At 34.6% G+C, this 21,232-nt stretch overlaps 1 protein-coding gene across 1 annotated transcript in view; it reads right to left on the bottom strand.

The window, feature by feature from the left end:
• Positions 1 to 5,456: 5,456 nt before the first annotated feature.
• Positions 5,457 to 21,232, bottom strand: part of LOC128223397 (sushi, von Willebrand factor type A, EGF and pentraxin domain-containing protein 1-like) — a 29,444-nt gene continuing 13,668 nt past the window's right edge. The window contains exons 9-19 of the mRNA XM_052932677.1: positions 20,567 to 20,755; positions 19,273 to 19,364; positions 18,919 to 19,045; positions 14,210 to 14,310; positions 12,958 to 13,081; positions 11,562 to 11,759; positions 11,131 to 11,213; positions 8,768 to 8,891; positions 7,451 to 7,542; positions 6,809 to 6,920; positions 5,457 to 5,590 (exon numbers count right to left, since the gene is read on the bottom strand). Of these exons, the coding sequence (XP_052788637.1) occupies positions 5,457 to 5,590; positions 6,809 to 6,920; positions 7,451 to 7,542; positions 8,768 to 8,891; positions 11,131 to 11,213; positions 11,562 to 11,759; positions 12,958 to 13,081; positions 14,210 to 14,310; positions 18,919 to 19,045; positions 19,273 to 19,364; positions 20,567 to 20,755 (1,376 nt within the window). The remainder of the gene's footprint in view (positions 5,591 to 6,808; positions 6,921 to 7,450; positions 7,543 to 8,767; positions 8,892 to 11,130; positions 11,214 to 11,561; positions 11,760 to 12,957; positions 13,082 to 14,209; positions 14,311 to 18,918; positions 19,046 to 19,272; positions 19,365 to 20,566; positions 20,756 to 21,232) is intronic.

Below are 21,232 nucleotides of genomic sequence, written 5' to 3'. Positions count from 1 at the left end.
ACTTACAAAACCGACACATGTTATTCTGTCTACCGAGACAAATAGACTCACAAAACAGACTGAGACAAATAGACTTACAAAACCGACACATGTTATTCTGTCTACCAGGACAAATAGACTCACAAAACAGACTGAGACAATAGACATACAAAACCGACACATGTTATTCTGTCTACCAAGACAAATAGACTCACAAAACAGACTGAGACAATAGACATACAAAACCGACACATGTTATTCTGTCTACCAGGACAAATAGACTCACAAAACAGACTGAGACAAATAGACTTACAAAACAGACACATGTTATTCTGTCTACCAGGACAAATAGACTCACAAAACAGACTGAGACAATAGACATACAAAACCGACACATGTTATTCTGTCTACCAGGACAAATAGACTCACAAAACAGACTGAGACAAATAGACTTACAAAACCGACACATGTTATTCTGTCTACCAGGACAAATAGACTCACAAAACAGACTGAGACAATAGACATACAAAACAGACACATGTTATTCTGTCTACCAAGACAAATAGACTCACAAAACAGACTGAGACAAATAGACTTACAAAACCGACATGTTATTCTGTCTACCAGGACAAATAGACTCACAAAACAGACTGAGACAAATAGACTTACAAAACCGACACATGTTATTCTGTCTACCAAGACAAATAGACTCACAAAACAGACTGAGACAAATAGACTCACAAAACCGACATGTTATTCTGTCTACCGAGACAAATAGACTCACAAAACAGACTGAGACAAATAGACTTACAAAACCGACACATGTTATTCTGTCTACCGAGACAAATAGACTCACAAAACAGACTGAGACAAATAGACTTACAAAATGGACACATGTTATTCTGTCTATCAGGACAAATAGACTCACAAAACAGACTGAGACAAATAGACTTACAAAACCGACACATGTTATTCTGTCTACCAAGACAAATAGACTCACAAAACAGACTGAGACAAATAGACTTACAAAACCGAAAGCATGTTATTCTGTCTACCAAGACAAATAGACTCACAAAACAGACTGAGACAAATAGACTTACAAAACAGACACATGTTATTCTGTCTACCAGGACAAATAGACTCACAAAACAGACTGAGACAAATAGACTTACAAAACCGACACATGTTATTCTGTCTACCAAGGACAAATAGACTCACAAAACAGACTGAGACAAATAGACTTACAAAACAGACACATGTTATTCTGTCTACCAAGACAAATTAGACTCACAAAACAGACTGAGACAAATAGACCTTACAAAACAGACACATGTTATTCTGTCTACCGAGACAACTAGACTCACAAAACAGACTGAGACAAATAGACTTACAAAACAGACACATGTTATTCTGTCTACCAAGACAAATAGACTCACAAAACAGACTGAGACAAATAGACTTACAAAATGGACACATGTTATTCTGTCTACCAGGACAAATAGACTCACAAAACAGACTGAGACAAATAGACTTACAAAACCGACACATGTTATTCTGTCTACCAGGACAAATAGACTCACAAAACAGACTGAGACAAATAGACTTACAAAACAGACACATGTTATTCTGTCTACCGAGACAAATAGACTCACAAAACAGACTGAGACAAATAGACTTACAAAACCGATACATGTTATTCTGTCTACCGAGACAACTAGACTCACAAAACAGACTGAGACAAATAGACTTACAAAACCGATACATGTTATTCTGTCTACCGAGACAAATAGACTCACAAAACAGACTGAGACAAATAGACTCACAAAACCGACACATGTTATTCTGTCTACCAGGACAAATAGACTCACAAAACAGACTGAGACAAATAGACTTACAAAACAGACACATGTTATTCTGTCTACCGAGACAAATAGACTCACAAAACAGACTGAGACAAATAGACTTACAAAACCGATACATGTTATTCTGTCTACCGAGACAACTAGACTCACAAAACAGACTGAGACAAATAGACTTACAAAACCGATACATGTTATTCTGTCTACCGAGACAAATAGACTCACAAAACAGACTGAGACAAATAGACTTACAAAACCGACACATGTTATTCTGTCTACCAGGACAAATAGACTCACAAAACAGACTGAGACAAATAGACTCACAAAACAGACTGAGACAAATAGACTTACAAAACCGACACATGTTATTCTGTCTACCAAGACAAATAGACTCACAAAACAGACTGAGACAATAGACATACAAAACCGACACATGTTATTCTGTCTACCAGGACAAATAGACTCACAAAACAGACTGAGACAAATAGACTCACAAAACAGACTGAGACAAATAGACTCACAAAACAGACTGAGACAAATAGACTCACAAAACAGACACATGTTATTCTGTCTACCAAGACAAATAGACTCACAAAACAGACTGAGACAAATAGACTTACAAAACCGACACATGTTATTCTGTCTACCAGGACAAATAGACTCACAAAACAGACTGAGACAAATAGACTTACAAAACAGACTGAGACAAATAGACTTACAAAACAGACACATGTTATTCTGTCTACCAGGACAAATAGACTCACAAAACAGACTGAGACAAATAGACTTACAAAACAGACTGAGACAAATAGACTTACAAAACCGACACATGTTATTCTGTCTACCAAGACAAATAGACTCACAAAACAGACTGAGACAATAGACATACAAAACCGACACATGTTATTCTGTCTACCAGGACAAATAGACTCACAAAACAGACTGAGACAATAGACATACAAAACCGACACATGTTATTCTGTCTACCAAGACAAATAGACTCACAAAACAGACTGAGACAATAGACATACAAAACCGACACATGTTATTCTGTCTACCAGGACAAATAGACTCACAAAACAGACTGAGACAAATAGACTTACAAAACAGACACATGTTATTCTGTCTACCAGGACAAATAGACTCACAAAACAGACTGAGACAATAGACATACAAAACCGACACATGTTATTCTGTCTACCAGGACAAATAGACTCACAAAACAGACTGAGACAAATAGACTTACAAAACCGACACATGTTATTCTGTCTACCAGGACAAATAGACTCACAAAACAGACTGAGACAATAGACATACAAAACCGACACATGTTATTCTGTCTACCAAGACAAATAGACTCACAAAACAGACTGAGACAAATAGACTTACAAAACCGACATGTTATTCTGTCTACCAAGACAAATAGACTCACAAAACAGACTGAGACAAATAGACATACAAAACCGACACATGTTATTCTGTCTACCAGGACAAATAGACTCACAAAACAGACTGAGACAATAGACATACAAAACCGACACATGTTATTCTGTCTACCAAGACAAATAGACTCACAAAACAGACTGAGACAAATAGACTTACAAAACAGACACATGTTATTCTGTCTACCAGGACAAATAGACTCACAAAACAGACTGAGACAAATAGACTTACAAAACAGACACATGTTATTCTGTCTACCAGGACAAATAAACTCACAAAACAGACTGAGACAAATAGACTTACAAAATGGAGACATGTTTAACACAACTCATAACATTTCACCACTAACATATAACTTGATGTTGAAATAGACGAATTGCCTAAAATAATGAAAACTGCCTAAAAGGCAGTGTTAATAGTCTTTAACAGAAAATAGAAAGTTAACAGTTAGGGCTTAGTTAAAACTTAAGTTGACAGGTTTCTCACATTCTCCTTCATCAGAGGTTCGATCGTGATAAAACTAACGCATAGTGGTACGCATATTCCCCGACCAAACTATCCATGTTCATAGGAGCTTAATTGGTCATCTATGAGCATAGTTAATAAAGTTAGCCTCCATCTTCTTTAATGATTTTGAAGATGGGAAGTATAATTTAATAACTAATGCCAATAAAAAATGTTATAGGAAATATGAATTAAACGGAAAAGAAGGAACTGCCATCGCCTTATTTTTGCTATTTTACAAATTGTTCCCACAGCCCTCGATCTCCGGTTCAAAATTTCCCTGACCAAATTTTATAATTCCCTGACACTTCCCTACCCTTGAAAAAAAAAATCCCTTACTTTTCCCTGACCTTGGGAATGCTGGTAGACTTGATAGGCTAGCATGCTTCATCCAATACAAAAAATGTTATAATTTGATTGATATAATCAGCTAGCATACTTAATCCATTACAGACTTACAATACTTGTGGCATGTATGCCGGAAGAGTTTGATTACCTGGAAGATTACTGCAGTTTCTCTGAACATTGTTGCCACATTTATGTTAAAACTTGGTAAAACTTAATCAAATCTTTGTCACAATGAAATTATGGACAAGATTGATACTGGTTAATATTGGGTCATACTACATTACAAAGTGAAATCGTGGGAAAACCTTGTACCATTTTTGCTCAATCTTTTGTCAGAATTCTAGTCTAAATTAAGTCCAGCATCAACTATTTTTCACAACTAGAAAACTAAATCAAACATAGGCCAAAGCTGGTATTCAATGTTCATCTTAAGTTAATCCTATGGTCATTCATCATTGACTTCATTCATTCTATTGTTCAGTTATTAATAACAAGTAATCCAATACATATAGCCCGGAATTAACATAACAGGGTTTTCCCATGCCGGTACAAATAAAAGGTGAATTTCAAGCTATTGAAATTCATGTAACAGTCCAGTGACGTTATTGTTTCCTAAGTAACATGTGTATATTACAACGGTTTAATTTTGTTTGTACCGGAGGATTAGGTCGGAAAAACCAGAATGGCTATCATTCCGGGCTACAACTATTGGTAATAATAATAATAATAATAGTAATAATAATAATAATAATAATAATAATAATAATAATAATAATAATAATAATATAACAACAACAACAACAACAACTACTACTACTACTACTACTACTACTACTACTACTACTAAAAAAATATAATAAAAAGGCCAAAAAAAATTGCTTGTTTAGGGTAACCTTCCCAAAATTCCCAGGTAGGATAGGTAGGGATTTTTTAATTTTTTTTCAAAATCTGTCGTAAGTTCAGAGTGCTTTCTTGCACATGGCAGTCTTTCCTACATTACTGTCTTTGCCTGACTGTGTTTTATCATATTAACAATAATTCTGATTAAAATCTACATTTATCCGCCCTTCGTAACTCTCTATTCGCTAACGAATATTTTTTTTGCTCAGAAACGGAAAAAAAATATAATTAGGATCGGCGCATGTTTATAGGAAGGGTCGGGTTACCCGAAACGGACATATTCTTTTCGGCCTAATACTCCAATGAAAACTACATGGACCAGCCAAGAAAGGCTTAACAATCTACTAACCTAACAGTGTTTTCCCTACATTGTACGCTAATCAGGGGCGCTAGAGTTATTCACGAAGAATTACTTAATAAACTCTAATTTATACAGACAAAGAAGTACAAAAGTATTAAGTTATTTTCAGTTACGTTTTCTCCGTGCTTCAGCTTAGCTGTATTCGTGCCATTTGTGCGTGTGATGTTCGCATTTGGTATATCTGGGATGGCACATCCTAAAAAGTGTAAAACAACGCAATTAGTACAAGAAAACATAAATAGAATTATAATAACACCACTTAAACTAATTAATGTACATCAAATGTCAAAATGATAGTAAATACACGCCTTTTTAACAAAGAAGAGTTTTTGCACCAGCATTTCATCATCAACACATGATAAGTTATATCATCACATACTAAACCTTGTGTCCCGTTAAATATAACCATCGCGTATTTTTGTCTGTAATTTATATGGATACTTCTGTTACGTTATCACTTTGCATGATTGTAAACAATTCAATTTGAGGCAAAACTGGCTTATTTGGTAATATCACTATAAATCATACGTTAATTTCACATGTGTTAAATATCATAAACTAATATTTGAATAAATCAGTATTTTTCATTCAAATCAGATGAGGAAAGCGTGATTTTGTTTCTCTTGGTTTCATGAAAAACACTTTAAAGCCATCACTACTTTCTGTATCTAAGTAGCTAACTGACGTCATGAACATATTACATAATTAATGATGAGGGCGTCATCTAACTGGGTGTGACGTCATCATTTAAAAGACAGGAACAAATAAACGTTTTGTGTTTATCTTATGATTCTGACTAGAGACCATCTCAGTATTCTTTCTACTTATAAACGAAATTAAAATGATCGGTTTTAAATTCTTCGGGTACTACGTTTCTGCAAAACATCTAGTGCGAGAAATGGCATTGCCTTGTCGGCTCTTCTTTAGCGCATGTGCAACCGGTAGGTATTTTTCTTATGTATTATCGGAAATTTGCATGTACAATAAATAATCATATGACACACATGTTCATTCACCTTGTCCATGAAATGTGTTGGAGCATACCTGAATTGTTATAAACCATATGCCCGTATTTGAAAAGTCTTTCTTATTTTTTATGCAATATGCCTTTTACGAGTACAGAGCGAAGGGGTGTATTGTAACCCTCCCATACGAAATAGTTATTATACAGTAGCCATCTTTCAAGCATTTTAATGATTCTAAACGCCAATGTTTAGTGAGAAAACGGCTGATTTTAACCAGAAAAAAAGTAACACGTTTATACACCCTCTTAGTCTCTTAGCTTGGTGTTCTTTATGCTACGAGATTTAAACAAATGCAATTTCTGGGAAACCAACAGTTATTTGTACACAATGGGCGTACTCGTATAAGCCTAGATACGTTTCTGACTATGAATCAAGTGCACGTTCAGTACCTTGTACACAGACTGGAAATTGTTCTCTTGATTTCCAGGCACCATTCCAGCATGTTCTGACGTCGTCCGAGGACACTTTTAAACTAGTACCGTTTTCACATTCGACACGGACCTGTGTTATACCAAAATACATAAATAACAGTTAGTTCGGTTTTAAAGCTGCTCTCTCACAGATTGACAGTTTTGGCCTTTATTTTATTTATTCTTGTCTCAGAAACAGCTTTTTTGGATCAATGTCTCCACTCCAGACATAAACCTCACTATAATTTCAATTGTCTTGAAAACTGTCGAAAATATCATTTCTCTAAACCCGTTATTAACCTTCTTTACCATAGAACATTAATTTGGAACATAAATATGGAAACAATCTGCGAACTGATCATTTATAAGCAGTTTTATTTCACTTTTTTCCTAGCATTTTCACAGATGTTGGCTCATCAAAAGACGAATATATATATGTTAAAAAATAAGTAAATATTATCTTGATTTAACTTATATTTACTGACCCCCCCCCCAAAAAAAAAAAAAAAAAAAAAAAAAAAAAAAAAACAACAAATAAAAAAAATCAAACCCCACACACAAAAAAACCGGATGTTATTCCATCATGCATTATATAATATATTCAGCATTTCTACAACATACCTTGCTTTCATGTAAAATTGTGTCTCCGATATGATTTTCTCCGTTGACATAATATAAGGCATATGGATCACGTGGAAGCGAACAGTTCAACGCTGAAACGGAAATCGTTCAGCCAATAAAGACGATTCGTATTTTTATATTGAAGAAATATTAGTGAATTATATTTTCTTTTCGTCTGCTATGATTACTATGGTCGTTTATTATTTATCTACGTGCCATCAATGTACATATTTATCAGGAGTTACATACATGGTCAATACAAACTAAGCCATATGTTCCATACAAAGGGTTATTATGCTTTTCAAAATACCACATTTAAATGGTTATATCTTGTTTGAAAACATAGATTATCATATTAGTATAAACACTCATTGTTTATATTGTTATAATTTTAAAATAAACAACACGTAATAAATTGTCTCGCAAATGTCGTTGACTTTGTTTGGCGAAATCAGTGAACGACAAATATAATATATTGATATCATTATCATTACTATAAACTCAAATAATTACGGGCGCATCAATCGCCAAATGTTAGGCCAGATTTGACGTATGTGTAAATTTTAATTTTGATTTCAGTAGATCAATCTAGCGGCGACCTTACTGCTGATTCTTATGTCGGTTTCAGTAGCTCCTTCTGGCGGCGACCTCACTACATATTCTCATTTTGATTCCCGGAACTCCTTCTAGCGGCATACTTTCATCTAATCCTAATTTTGGTTTCAGAAGCTCCTTCTAGCCTCAGCCTCACTACTAAGTCTAATTTTGCTTTGAGTTACTCCTTCTGGCTGCAGCCTCACTACTGATTCTAATTTTGGTTTCAGTAGCTTCTTTTAGCGGCGGCCTCACTACTGATTCTAATTTTGGTTTGAGTAACTCCTTCTGGCTGCAGCCTCACTACGGATTCTATTTTTGATTTCAGAAGCTTCTTTTAGCGTAAGCCGCACTACTGATTCTAATTTTGGTTTCAGTAGCTCCTTCTAGCGGCGGCCTAACTTCTGATTCTAATTTTAGTTTCAGTAGCTCTTTTTAGCGGCGTCCTAACTAGTCATGCTTATTGTGGTTTCAGTGGGTCCTTCAAGCTGCGGCCTAAATACTGTTTCTTGTTTATGCTAGTTTTGGTTTCAGCTGCTCCTCCAAGTACTCATGCTTTTTTGTGGAACTTAGGAGCTTGAATTAATAGTATGTGTAGGAAATGAATAGTGTTTCATTTTACAAAAGTTAGTCATCTGATTGGCCAGAAGAATCTCAAACTCCAATTCATTCATTCATTTAAATGTTTATTTTACTCTTTAGGCTGATGAGCCGTGTATTTACCTTTTCTACATGATGGTATGGACGGTACGTTTCCGGATGCACATGTCATAATAAAGGAACCTTCCGCAATGACCTTCTTGTTGTTATCATACAAAATGAATTCTTCTTCGCATGATACTGACACCTTAAATAAACGCATTCCATGAACAAAGGTAAGTTACTTGTTTGTATATTTTTATAGGTTAAGCGTTATTCAAGATTCAACTATCAAATAACAAATGCGTAAAATTAAGAAATATAAGTTACTGTTTTCTATAAAGAAACATCTACAGTAATTTAAGATTCAAATTTTAACACATTAACACCTGAGCATAGGTCATTGGTGTTAGACTTTTACTCATAAGCGTCATATCGTTAATACGCGTGGCATACTTTTTCTCCTCTTATATTGGTTGCTCAACTCGTTTAAGGTATCTGACCCTAGAATATGTAAGTCACCAATATTAGTATGGTATCATTTGAAATGTGTTTTTCTTTGTAGTAAAGAACATATAAGACATTTACCGAAAATGTTTTAACAAACGTGTCTGTTTGTTCTTCAAAGAACGCACATAATATCATTTTACTTCCGACCTTAGTTGAAATAAAGAGCAAATATGCAAACTGTAATAACCTATTAAAGGTACATCTCAGTGCTTGTAGTTATCAGAAAATGAGAAAACATTCAAAGATACAAAAATTGTTTTGGGCCACCAAGCATAAACATGTTACATTAAAGTTAATTGTGCTATCAGTGAGAAGCTAATTTGTGGTTTAGATATATTAATGGAGCTATTAGATAACTAGCTTTTTGTGGTTGAAATACCTGAATGGAGCAATCAGAGAACTAGCTTATTTGTGGTTCAGATTCCTTAACGAAGCTATCAGAAATTCAGCCTTTTTGTGGTTCAAAAAAATTAAATAGAGCTAGAAAACTAGCTTATTTGTGGTTTAGAAACCTTAACGGAGATATCAAAACAAGCCTATTTATGGTTAAGATACCTTAATGTAGCTATCGGAGAACTAGATAATTTGTGGTTCAGATACCTTAAAGGAGCTTTCAGAGAATAAACTTAGTAATGGTTCGGATACCTGAATCAGCTATCAGAGAACTAGCTTATTTAAGGTTAAGATGGAGATATCGAAGATTTTTGTGGTTCAGATACCTTAATTGACCTATCGGAGAACTAGGTTATTTGTGGTTGAGATACCCTAAAGGAGCTTTCAGAGAACTAGGTTATTTGTGGTTCAGTTACCTTAATGGAGCTATCAGAGAACAAGCCTATTTAAGTTTAACATACCTGAATGGAGGTATCAGATAATTAGCTTTTGTTGTGGTTCAGATACCTTAATGGCGCTTTTAGAGAACAAGCTTCTTTTGTGGTCCGGATACCTGATAGGAGCTATAAGAGAACTAGTTAATTTGTTGTTCAGATACCTTAATAGAGCTTTAAGAGAACGAGCTTTTTTGTTGTTCGAATACCTGAATGGCGCTATCAGAGAACTAGCTTATTTGTTGTTTATATACCTTAATGGTGCTTTTTAAACAAATTAGCTTATTTGTTGTTCAGATATCTTAATGGAGCTTTCAGAGAGCAAGCTTCTTTTGTGGTCCGGGTACCCAAATGGAGCTATCAGAGAACTTGCTTATTTGTTGTTCAGATACCTGAATGGAACTATTAGAGAACAAGTTTATGTGTTGTTCAGATACCTAAATGGAGCTTTAGAGAACAAGCTTCTTTTGTGGTCCGGATACCTGATAGGAGCTACGAGAGAACTAGCTTATTTGTTGTTCAGATACCTTAATGGAGCATTTAGAGAACAAGCCTTTTCTGTGGTCAGGATACCTGAATGGAGCTATCAGAGAATCAGCTTATTTGTGGTTCAAAAACCTTAATGTAGCTTTTATAGAATTAACTTAATTGTGGTTCACAGAGAACAAGCCCATTTATGGTTCCGATACCTTAATGAGGTATCAGAGAACTTGCTTATTTGTGGTTCAGATACCTTAATGAGGCATAAGAGAACAAGCTTTATTGCGGTTCAGATACCCTAAGTGAGCTATCAGAGAACTAGGTTATGTGTGGTTCAGACACCCGAAAGGAGTTATCAAAGAACTAGCTTCTTTGTGGTTCAGGTCCTTTAATCATTAATTGATATTATAATTATTTACTGATAATCAATTAACAGGCTTTGATATGGCTTTGGTATGGTCAATGTTACATAATTGTGCTAAGGTTCTATACTAGAATGGAAAGTACATGGACCAGCCCAGTAGACAAACATCTAATACAGACCCTGTTAAAACGGCACAATGAAAGGCCTAATCAGCCTCTTACACAACTTATAAACAGTACAAAAAGGATTGAGTTATTTTCACTTACGTTTTCTCCGTGCTTCAGCTTATCTGGATGTGTGCCATTTGATCGTGTGATGTTCGCATTTGATATATCAGGGATGACACATCCTGAAAGGTGTTACACAACGCAAATAATAAATGAAAATATTAATGGAATTATAATGACATCACCGCATCAAGGTAGGCCTCCTGTTAAAAATACTTTTTTAAATAATAGTTTATTTTTTTTAGTATTTTATCAGGTGGAAATCAGCCGTTTTAACAAAAACGTAATTGCACCGGAACTTAATCACCATTATATGATCATATTCACTCATACAGAATAAAACAGTTTGTATATGTAACTTTGTTAATCGTTCTTTTCAATGCTGTAACAAATATTTCAATTTGTAATGATTAACTGACTGAAAAAATACAAAGGGAAGGACACGACACAGAACATTTCTAGAAACTTACTCTCAACGCAACGGTACATGTTATCAAACTGCCCTTTCAGACACTGTATTTTCGAATTAGAATCCTCATCGTTTCCGCCTATATCGTAATCTTCATCGCAAACGACGTTCACTTTCTTTCCATGCGCGACTTCGCGTTTTTCTTCCGTTCCCATTAGCATAAAACGACGACCCTTTTCCTTTATTAAACGGCATGGATCTGAAAGTTAAAACAGGGATTGACATTTTAGCGACTCTTACCAGTCAAATGTTTAACTTTGCATGACGCATTGCAGGCAAAACTTTTTAACTTTTTTAATACAGAAAATACACAGCACCTAATTCAAATTCGTTTACTTCCCATGCCCGCACACATATTTGAAGACACAAATATAGCCGATTTGGCATGTTAATTTTTTGCACAATATACGATTTCAACTGAGAATACGCATTTATTTGATAATACAAGCCCAGTAATTAACAATTTAAACGAAAAATGCCTAGCATAAACTAAATCGGACACAAACCGTCACAAATAACAATACAAGGAGATGTGATGTATAATAATGTGCTTAATTCTACAGATGTTTACAAATTTAAAATAAATCATAATAATGCAGTTAAAAAATTGTACTGTGTAATCGAGATAAAACATGAATGATTTCAATGTATGCTTTCATATTATATTTCCAACATTAAAACATAAATACAAAAAAATACAATAACCACATACGTTTTTATCATTTTCTGTGTTAAACGATTACATGTGTATTTTATGCTCATCTTCGGAAGGAAATCGCCATGATTTTTCTCTTTTGTATTAAAATGCATATATGATTGACTTTGATTAGTTTAAAGTCTCTGCAGCCAATTTTTGAGAACTTTATAATTTCGTAAGTTGTGGACGTTGTAAACGTCATCTTGCTAGAGCAGATGTAAATTTCATGTCTATCTTTATGGTCTGCAGTTTTACGAACAATAGTTAATACAAATGTTGTAGCTGTACTGTTTTAATTGAAACATGTCACCTTTTTAAGTTAACAACTGTGTCATTATCACGTTGTTAAATTTTGCAAAGTTCTGGAACTGTATTTATAAAACATTAACTTAAGTCATTTTCTGAGGTTTAATATGTCACTAATCATATTATATAATCGCTTCATGAGATCTGAAATACTTTTTTATTGATTTGATTCAAAATAATAGTTTAATGTCAAAAAACTCTTATACCTTTTAAATTGACATTACTTAAGAAATTACTTAAGATGTTTTATGAATATTGATATAGTTTAACAAAAGTAAGATAACCCTTTAAGTACTTGTAACTGTAAGGGTAATCCTCCTTGTATTGTGCTTACTGATTTTACTGAAGTATTCATCGCGTAGTCTACAAGTCGTGAAAAATTCAAGTACAGTACCTGGTTTACAAAATGGGAATTGCACTCCTGATTTCCAGGCGCCATCCCAGCATATTCTGCTACCGTCATTTGAGGGCTTTGTTAACACTGTTAAACTAGTACCTTTATCACACTCGACACGGACCTGTTAAATACAATAATACATAAATAACAGTTAGTAGGGTTTGTAAAAAGAAGAAGACATCTTCGTTACATTTCGTTTAGGGTAAAGAGTGTACATTGTTCGTTTAATAGAGGTCAGTGCATTATCATCTTTTGTTTGACATACTTGTATAAGGAAGGTCTCCGACCCGCAATTATGTGACCCCATATTAATTAGGTATCATTTGGATTGAGTAAAAGCAAGCGTTAAACATTTAACAAAAAACAATAAGCAAATAAGTTTTTTGCTTTTAAATATTGCAAACATGTCATAAACTTCAGATTTCAATTGAAATAAAGAACACATATACGAACTGTAATGACTTTACATATGATAACGCGTTGGTTATATTATTTCAAATATTTTACATATAAGTAATCAGCAAGCTACAACCTTTCAGATGATTCACAAATATACAAAGCATTTCTCATTAACGTAGATGAGGCTATTAAAGACAAACGAGCTTATACGTGGGTCGGGTTTCTCTAGCACCGTCAGAACTTTCAGTAAGTCTCAATACTCGTATATAACATAAAATATATCCACGGATACAGCCCACGAGCATTGACTGTGGTCATGAGCTATGTCAGTCGATAGTTACAATGACTTGTCCAGACCGATGAGAATATATGTTTGCTCTCAGTACTGAACATTTTGACTGTTTATGTTCCTATACCGATTGCTGTGCTGCGTAGAATATACAATAAAGTAACGAGGATAATTTATGTTTGACATTAGTAATAATGAAGTCTTTTCATGTGCGTTTATGTGCATTACAAGTAACACTGTATCATGCTAATTATTATATTTATATTTTTCATATCTTGGTTTAATTAATAAATATTTGACATGTGTGATATTTGTTTAAATTATTGGATGATGTTTGTAAATACATGTCTATACATGTATAATGTTATACGTGGGTATTGTTTTTTAGTCCCTACACGTATGGAGGAATACAAAGTATATGTCTGTCCTTCTGTTTGTCAGTTATTTTGCAGCAGTGTTTAAACTATGTTAACAAGATATCATCTTAGGAATATTATTATCATCATCTTTCATAAAGTCGAGTTTTAAGTCAGCATGCATTACATTATATCTCCAACTTACCTTGTCTTCATGTGAGATTGTGTCGTTTCCTTCATATTTGTCTTTTTCTTTGTTGACATAATATGATGCGTATGGATCGTTTGGAAGCGTACAGCCTGAGGCTGAAAAGGGGATTGAGAATTTGATTATGATTTGATAAATATCAGTGTATTCATTTAACTTTTCTACTGCTGCTCTGACAATGATTACCAATGGTATATTATTTAGTTACATTTGACCAATGTACATATATTTCAAGTGTTACACGCAATAACAACTAAACCAATTGTGCCAATCATAGTTCATCTAAGGACCATATGGTTTATAAGTATATCTTCAATGAAAAGTATGTAACACTCTTAGCGTATAATTGTCCAAGCGTATGGTCAATACCCTGTGATGCGATTATATGTTGTCATTTATTTGGAGGTTCTTTTATTCAATAAAACGTTCGCCTAACTGTTTTAGGGTTGTATGTTTGTTTTCCAGAACGATCTCAAAATAAACAGTACTCTATATACGATCTCAATAAGTATTGGTACATGTCTTATGCCATCCCCAGTTTTTACATTGGTGACAACATTTTCAAATTTATAATTTCTATTGACAAACAGAAACATAATTTGAAATGTTTTGCTTCAAATAATTTTCAAAAGCATGGCTAACACTGTTCATTAAAATAATTCGCTACGTGTCAATTTTATCAATTACTGTTAATACGAGAGGTTTTACTTAAACTTGTGTTGATGTAACAAGAATGTAGATCACAAATAACATGAAATTCAAACGAAATATGTCTGATTATATACAGCTTCAAAAAGCACCGTCAACACAATGTGTGAGCGAGTTCCTTTAACATAAATCTTACACGAGACCCTTATCACAAAGCGTTCACAAGCCCACTATCTTACACCAACCCTTTATCTAGGCACATTTTACACAAACGTAAACGAGCCCATTCAACTCAAGCGTTAACGAGTCCCTTCAACACATTGGTAGAGGAAGGCAATTTACACAAGGTGTGGACGAGCCCTTAAACAAAAGTGTGAACTGATCCCTTTAACATGAACCTTGTAAATTCATTTTTACAAAAATAAAAAAGGACCACGCGTGAACAAGTCCTTTTAAAACAGTTTGAACGAGTCCCTTAACACAAAGTGTGAACGAGTCCATTAATACGAAGCTTTAACGCAAAGCGTGAACAAGTCCTTTAACACAAAGCGTAAACAAGTTCCTTATACATAAAGCGTGAACGAGTACCGTTAACACAGAGAGTGAAAGAGTCCCTTTACACAAAGCGTAAACGATTTTCTTAACACAAAGTGTGAGAGAGTCCCTTAACACAAAGCGTATACGAATCCCTTAAACATAAATCGTGAACGAATCCCTTTAACACAAAGCATGAACGAGTCCCTTTACACAAAGCGGGCACGAGTTCCTTAACCATAACACCTTAACGAGACACTTTAACACAAAGCTTGAACGAGTCCCTTTGACACAAATTGTGAGTAAGTTCCTTTGACATAAAGCGTAAACGAGTTCCCTTTACATAAAGCGCTTACAAGCCCCATTCAAAACAAAGTTTGAATGAGCCTCCTAAGCAATTATAGTGAAAGAGTCCCATTGAGATAAGGGATGAATGAGTGCCTTCAACCTAATACATGAACAAGAGTCCCTTTAGCACAAAAAGGTGATCGTGTCCCTTCCACAAAAAGCTTGAAAATAATCTGTTATAAATGTGGAAAATGTGAACGAGTCCGTTTGACATAAATCGTGAATCAACTCATTTTATATCAATTGCTATCGTGTCCGTAAAACACAAATCATGAACGAAACCCTTTAATATGAAGCTTGAACGAGTCACTTTTGCTAAACTTTTGAACAAGCACATTTTAAAAAAGCGTGATCAAATCCCTTTAACACAAAAGGTGAACGCGTCCCAAGCGTAAATGAGTATCCTTAGTAAGAAGCGTGAACGTGTCCCTTTTACATAATTCATGAACGAGTACCTTTTACACAAAACGTGAACCTGTCCCTTTGACATAAAGCTTGAACGAGTATCTTAAATTTAAAAGAAGTCAACAGGTCATTTGAACGTGCACCTTAATCACAATCAGTGAACAAGGCTCTTAAACATAAAGTATGAACAAGCCCGTGCGCGAGTCCTTTTGACACAATGCGTGAACAAGGCCCTAAATAAAAAGAGTGAACAAGCCCCTTTAACACTAAAGGTGAACGAGTCGCTTTAACAGTAAGCGTGAATGAGTCCCTTTAACATTAAGCGTGCAAGAGTCGATTTAACATAAAGCGTGAACGAGTCCATTTAAACAAAGAGTGTGAATCAGTCCATTTAACATAAACCGTGAAAGAGTCCCTTTAAACTAAGAGTGTGAACCAGTCCGTTTAACATAAACCGTAAAGGAGTCACTTTAAACTAATACTGTGAACCAGTCCCTTTAACATAAACCGTAAATGCGTCCCTTTAAACTTAGAGTGTGAACCAGTGCCTTTAACATAAACCTTGAATGAGTCCCTTTAAACTAAGAATGTGAAACAGTCCCTTTAACATTAACCGTAAATGAGTCTCTTTAAACTAAGAGTGTGAACCAGTCCCTTTAACATAAACCGTGAATGAGTCCCTTTAAACTAAGAGTGTGAACCAGTCCCTTTAACATAAACCGTGAATGAGTCCCTTTAAACTAAGAGTGTGAACCAGTCCCTTTAACATTAACCGTAAATGAGTTCCTTTAAACTAAAAGTGTGAACCAGTCCCTTTAACATTAACCGTGAAATGAGTCCCTTTAAAGTAAGAGTGTGAACCAGTCCCTTTAACATAAACCGTAAATGAGTCCCTTTAAACAAAGAGTGTGAACGAATCCATTTAACACAAGAAAAATGATGCATAGCATCAAGTCGGCGCAATGAAATCAGAAGAAAAACGTGCATGTTGATAACCAAACAAATGTTATTATTTCATTGATTACATGTTGGGTATACATAATAAATAAATTATGTCACAAGGACATTATGGTTGATAATATTGTTACAATAGTTTAAGCCCGGAATTATAGATATTCTGGTTCTCTCAAGCTAATCCTCCGGTACAAACAAAATTATACCAAAACACACGTTACTTCAGAAACAAAAGAGTCAATGGTCTAATACAAAAATTTTAATAGCATATAATTCACCCTTTGTTTGTACCGGCATATTATGTGCTTCCGAGCTTTATTTATTGTATTTGTTTTGTGAACACATTTTACTCTGATGAGTAAATAGAACGGGGATAAAAAATACTATACATTTAGAGAGAATTAATTCTTTCGAATGACATGTTCAAAACAAACAATTAAGCTCAATGTATATTTAACAAAACTCGCCTTTTCTGCTGCTCGACAAGGGAGATTGCTGCGTATGAGTTTTAGAAACATAAAGGATATTGTAATAGTACTGTGTAGCCTTCATCTTTTTGGGGGAAAGTTGGTATTTAAAACATGGATAGTCAGGGCTATTATAATTTAAGGTATCATTATCGATTAAAGTGTTAATTTTTAAAACACATTTAATTTCATTTTTTATCTTGCAACATGGAAAATATCGAAAGTATTGTTCTGCAATTTATGACCTGGTCCATTAGTTGGAGCAATGTCTTGAGTAATATCAAATATAGTCGGCGCCCCAAAAAAGCTCGAACGAGTCCATTTAACATAAAGCGTGAACGAATCCCTTTAACATAAACCGTAAATGAGTCCCTTTAAACAACAAGTGTGAACGGATGTCTTTAACATAAACCGTGAATGAGTCCCATTTAAACAAAGAGGTTGAACGAATCCCTTTAACATAAACCGTGAATGAGTCCCTTTAAACAAAGAGTGTGAAACAGTCCCTTTAACATAAACCGTGAATGAGTCCCTTTAAACAAAGAGTGTGAACGAATCCCTTTAACATAAACCGTGAATGAGTTCCTTTAAACAAAGAGTGTGAACGAATCCCTTTAACATAAACCGTGAATGAGTCCCTTTAAACAATGAGTGTGAACAAATGTCTTTAACATAAAGCGTGAACGAGTCTCTTTAACACAAAGCGTGAACGAGTCTATTAAACTGAGTGTGAACGAGCCAATGTAAAGACTCGTACCGTCCTTCTTAATCATTAAGATGGTGTACAATATGTGCAAACTATTACTTAACGGGCATGACGTCATTATTTGGCTTGAATTTCGTACTCTAAGTCAGTTAGAACATAGTCGTTTAAATTAAGTGACATAAAAAAGTGATTTCGGTCGCTTTGCTCGCATCGCCCTTCCTTATCATTAGGATTTTACAAAATGTATGGTTAAGTTCAGTTTTGCTGTACATACTATGCCATGACCGTGATTGAATAATAATAAATATAAACCATGCATACAATGTTAAGATTCCAAATTATGTATCGTTGAGCTGTTGTCATGTTCTGTATGATTTCACATTTTGAAAATGTGCACAAAACCTACTTGTCCAAAAAAAACTATTCTTATCATTAATAAAATGCATCACATGAGTTTTGAAACGAAAAAACTAAGGCTGAAAATTATTTACTCTCACAGCAGATAATGAACACAAGTGAATGCACGTTTATGACTATGAGTGTATTTTGTCGTGAGGCTTTTACAAATAATACCTCTTGTCGTGATGTATATGCTGTGCCTTTGTTAGAACAAATACCTTAAAACTGTAAAGCGGTTTGGTTACCTTTTTTACACGATGGTATTGATGTTTTGTTTCCGCGGTCACATTTGATGTTAAATACATGTTCCTCCATGAACTCGTTCTTGTTGTTATCATACAGAAAGAATCCTTCACTGCATTGTAGTGACACCTTTAATGCATTAAATGAAAAACAATTGACTGTTTGGTATTTTTCTTTTTCATAAATTAACTGTTATTTAATATTTAGAATTTCACCACACCACACTTGATATTGGTATTAAACCTTTACAAAAAAAGAATGTTAACACGCGCGGCGTGAATTCAATTTGCATGAATGATATATGCAAACTTCTGCAAATAATATGTCTTAGAAAAACAACAAGAAATGGTACGTACAACACCGCCGCTCACAATGGTTGGGTTGGAATGTACCCTTTTGTGAAAATTTCGCAGTACACCATTTTCTATGGTAGGAGTATCACAAGGCTCTGAAATATGATACATTTAATTATTAGAAATATTAACTTTCCCGTATTTCCTTTTACATTCAGACAGAGATAATGATCAGTATACTCATGACATTAGTGACATTAGTGTAAAAAATAAAACTGTTAATCGTAGCCATTTGAAAATGTGGCTCAAAGTTTGAATATGAACTCCTTTGTAATTATTGAATGATCCCACACACCCGCGTCACAAGGGTAGTGGGTGACAAAACGTTTTGTTATCATGCTGTTAAATACAACGTTCAATAACTAGCATGTTGTATTGTTGAATAGCGTTGTAAGGTATTCGCACGTTAGTTATTGAGCGGGGCAGCTCCACCAACTTGCTATCAATCCGTTTGTTTATTTTAGTTACAAGAGATCCGGGTGCGATACCCTAGCTCTTTGCGAAGAGACTCTTGGTTCTTTAACCTGCTCGGTATAAAGCACCGATACACGGGATACAACTTTCCTGGGTTAAACCAGTACTGAGTACACCACTTTTTTAAGCACTACCCTTTAAATGCCGAGCGTCAGGCAAGGGAGGTACTTGTACCAACTTTTAACGTCTTTCGGTATGACGCGGCCCGGGATCGAACCCACGGGATCCCGCTCCGTAGGCGGACGCCTTAACCTCTGGGCCACGGAGACGGTGCTATCAATCCGTTTCAGGATTAAAAGTATATATATCGCATGCCATCCAAAAAAATCATCGTTAACAGTATTTGAAAACGTGACACGATCAATGGACATACAGCGCTTTTAATAGCTGGACACAGCATAACATGATCATGTCGTAATGTGTGGTTCACACGTGATAGAACCATGTCTTTAATGTCCAGAATTTCAATTTAATGTGTTTGAATTATGATTTTTGATCTATAAATGCATTGTTTTCAATTAAAATACAAACTCAAGTTTCAATTGGTCGAATTCAACATTCCTGCCTATCTTCAAGACAATCAGTCAGTCCAATTTGAAGAAAATGGGATTTTAATATTTTCGTTGTCAAAATGGAGGCTTCTTGGGTAAGAAACACTCATTCAAAATATATTTCAAGTGATTTATTAACCGACGCATATACTAAAGAAATGATTTGAGATGGAGTTAAACACATTCTTATGACAATTAATTAAAACAATTATAATCTTTAATCTTGGAGCTACAAACACTCAATCATTCATCAGTTACGAATGCTGACTTACTTTCTGTACATTTTAGAATTGTCTCATTAAGACTACCATAGCTGCACGTCCAATCTGGATCGCTTTCCAGACTGTGTTCATAGCCGTTCTCGCAAGATAAATGGTAAGACTGTCCATGCTCTACATATTTTGTCTTTGGTTGAATGACCACGTTGGGATATTTCGATTTATCAATTTGAAAACATCTTTCTGGAATATTAAAAGTTTCATGGTCAAATTTTCGCAATTGATTTGGAGTTCAGTACTGGATAATAAACAGTTCAAAACTGTTCCCCGTAAACAGGCGTTTTAGAGATAAACATGCATAGTATTGCCTCTGTAGAGGAAACCTTGACTGCATGCTTCGTGGATGAGAAGTAATCATGTAACACTGCGTTAATGAAAGCATCTTTGTAACAGGTATTTTACTAATAAAATAGAATATACTCTATTTTACGCATCTTAGAATTTTCGTAAATTCAATATACAATGAAGTTAAACAGACATTTGATTTCTGCCTTTCTAAAATTAAACGCAACATATATTACAATAAGCGAACATGTTTACACCTTACCAGACAACAAATATTTGCCTCCCAGTCTGAGAAATATTGCATATACTAAAGATATTTACCAGGTGTTTTTAAAACAAAATAATAGACTGGTAATATAATGATGTTAATACTCG

Source organism: Mya arenaria, chromosome 17, assembly GCF_026914265.1.
Source record: "Mya arenaria isolate MELC-2E11 chromosome 17, ASM2691426v1".
Classification (NCBI taxonomy): domain Eukaryota; kingdom Metazoa; phylum Mollusca; class Bivalvia; order Myida; family Myidae; genus Mya; species Mya arenaria.
This window is presented reverse-complemented; position numbering and strand designations above follow the sequence as displayed.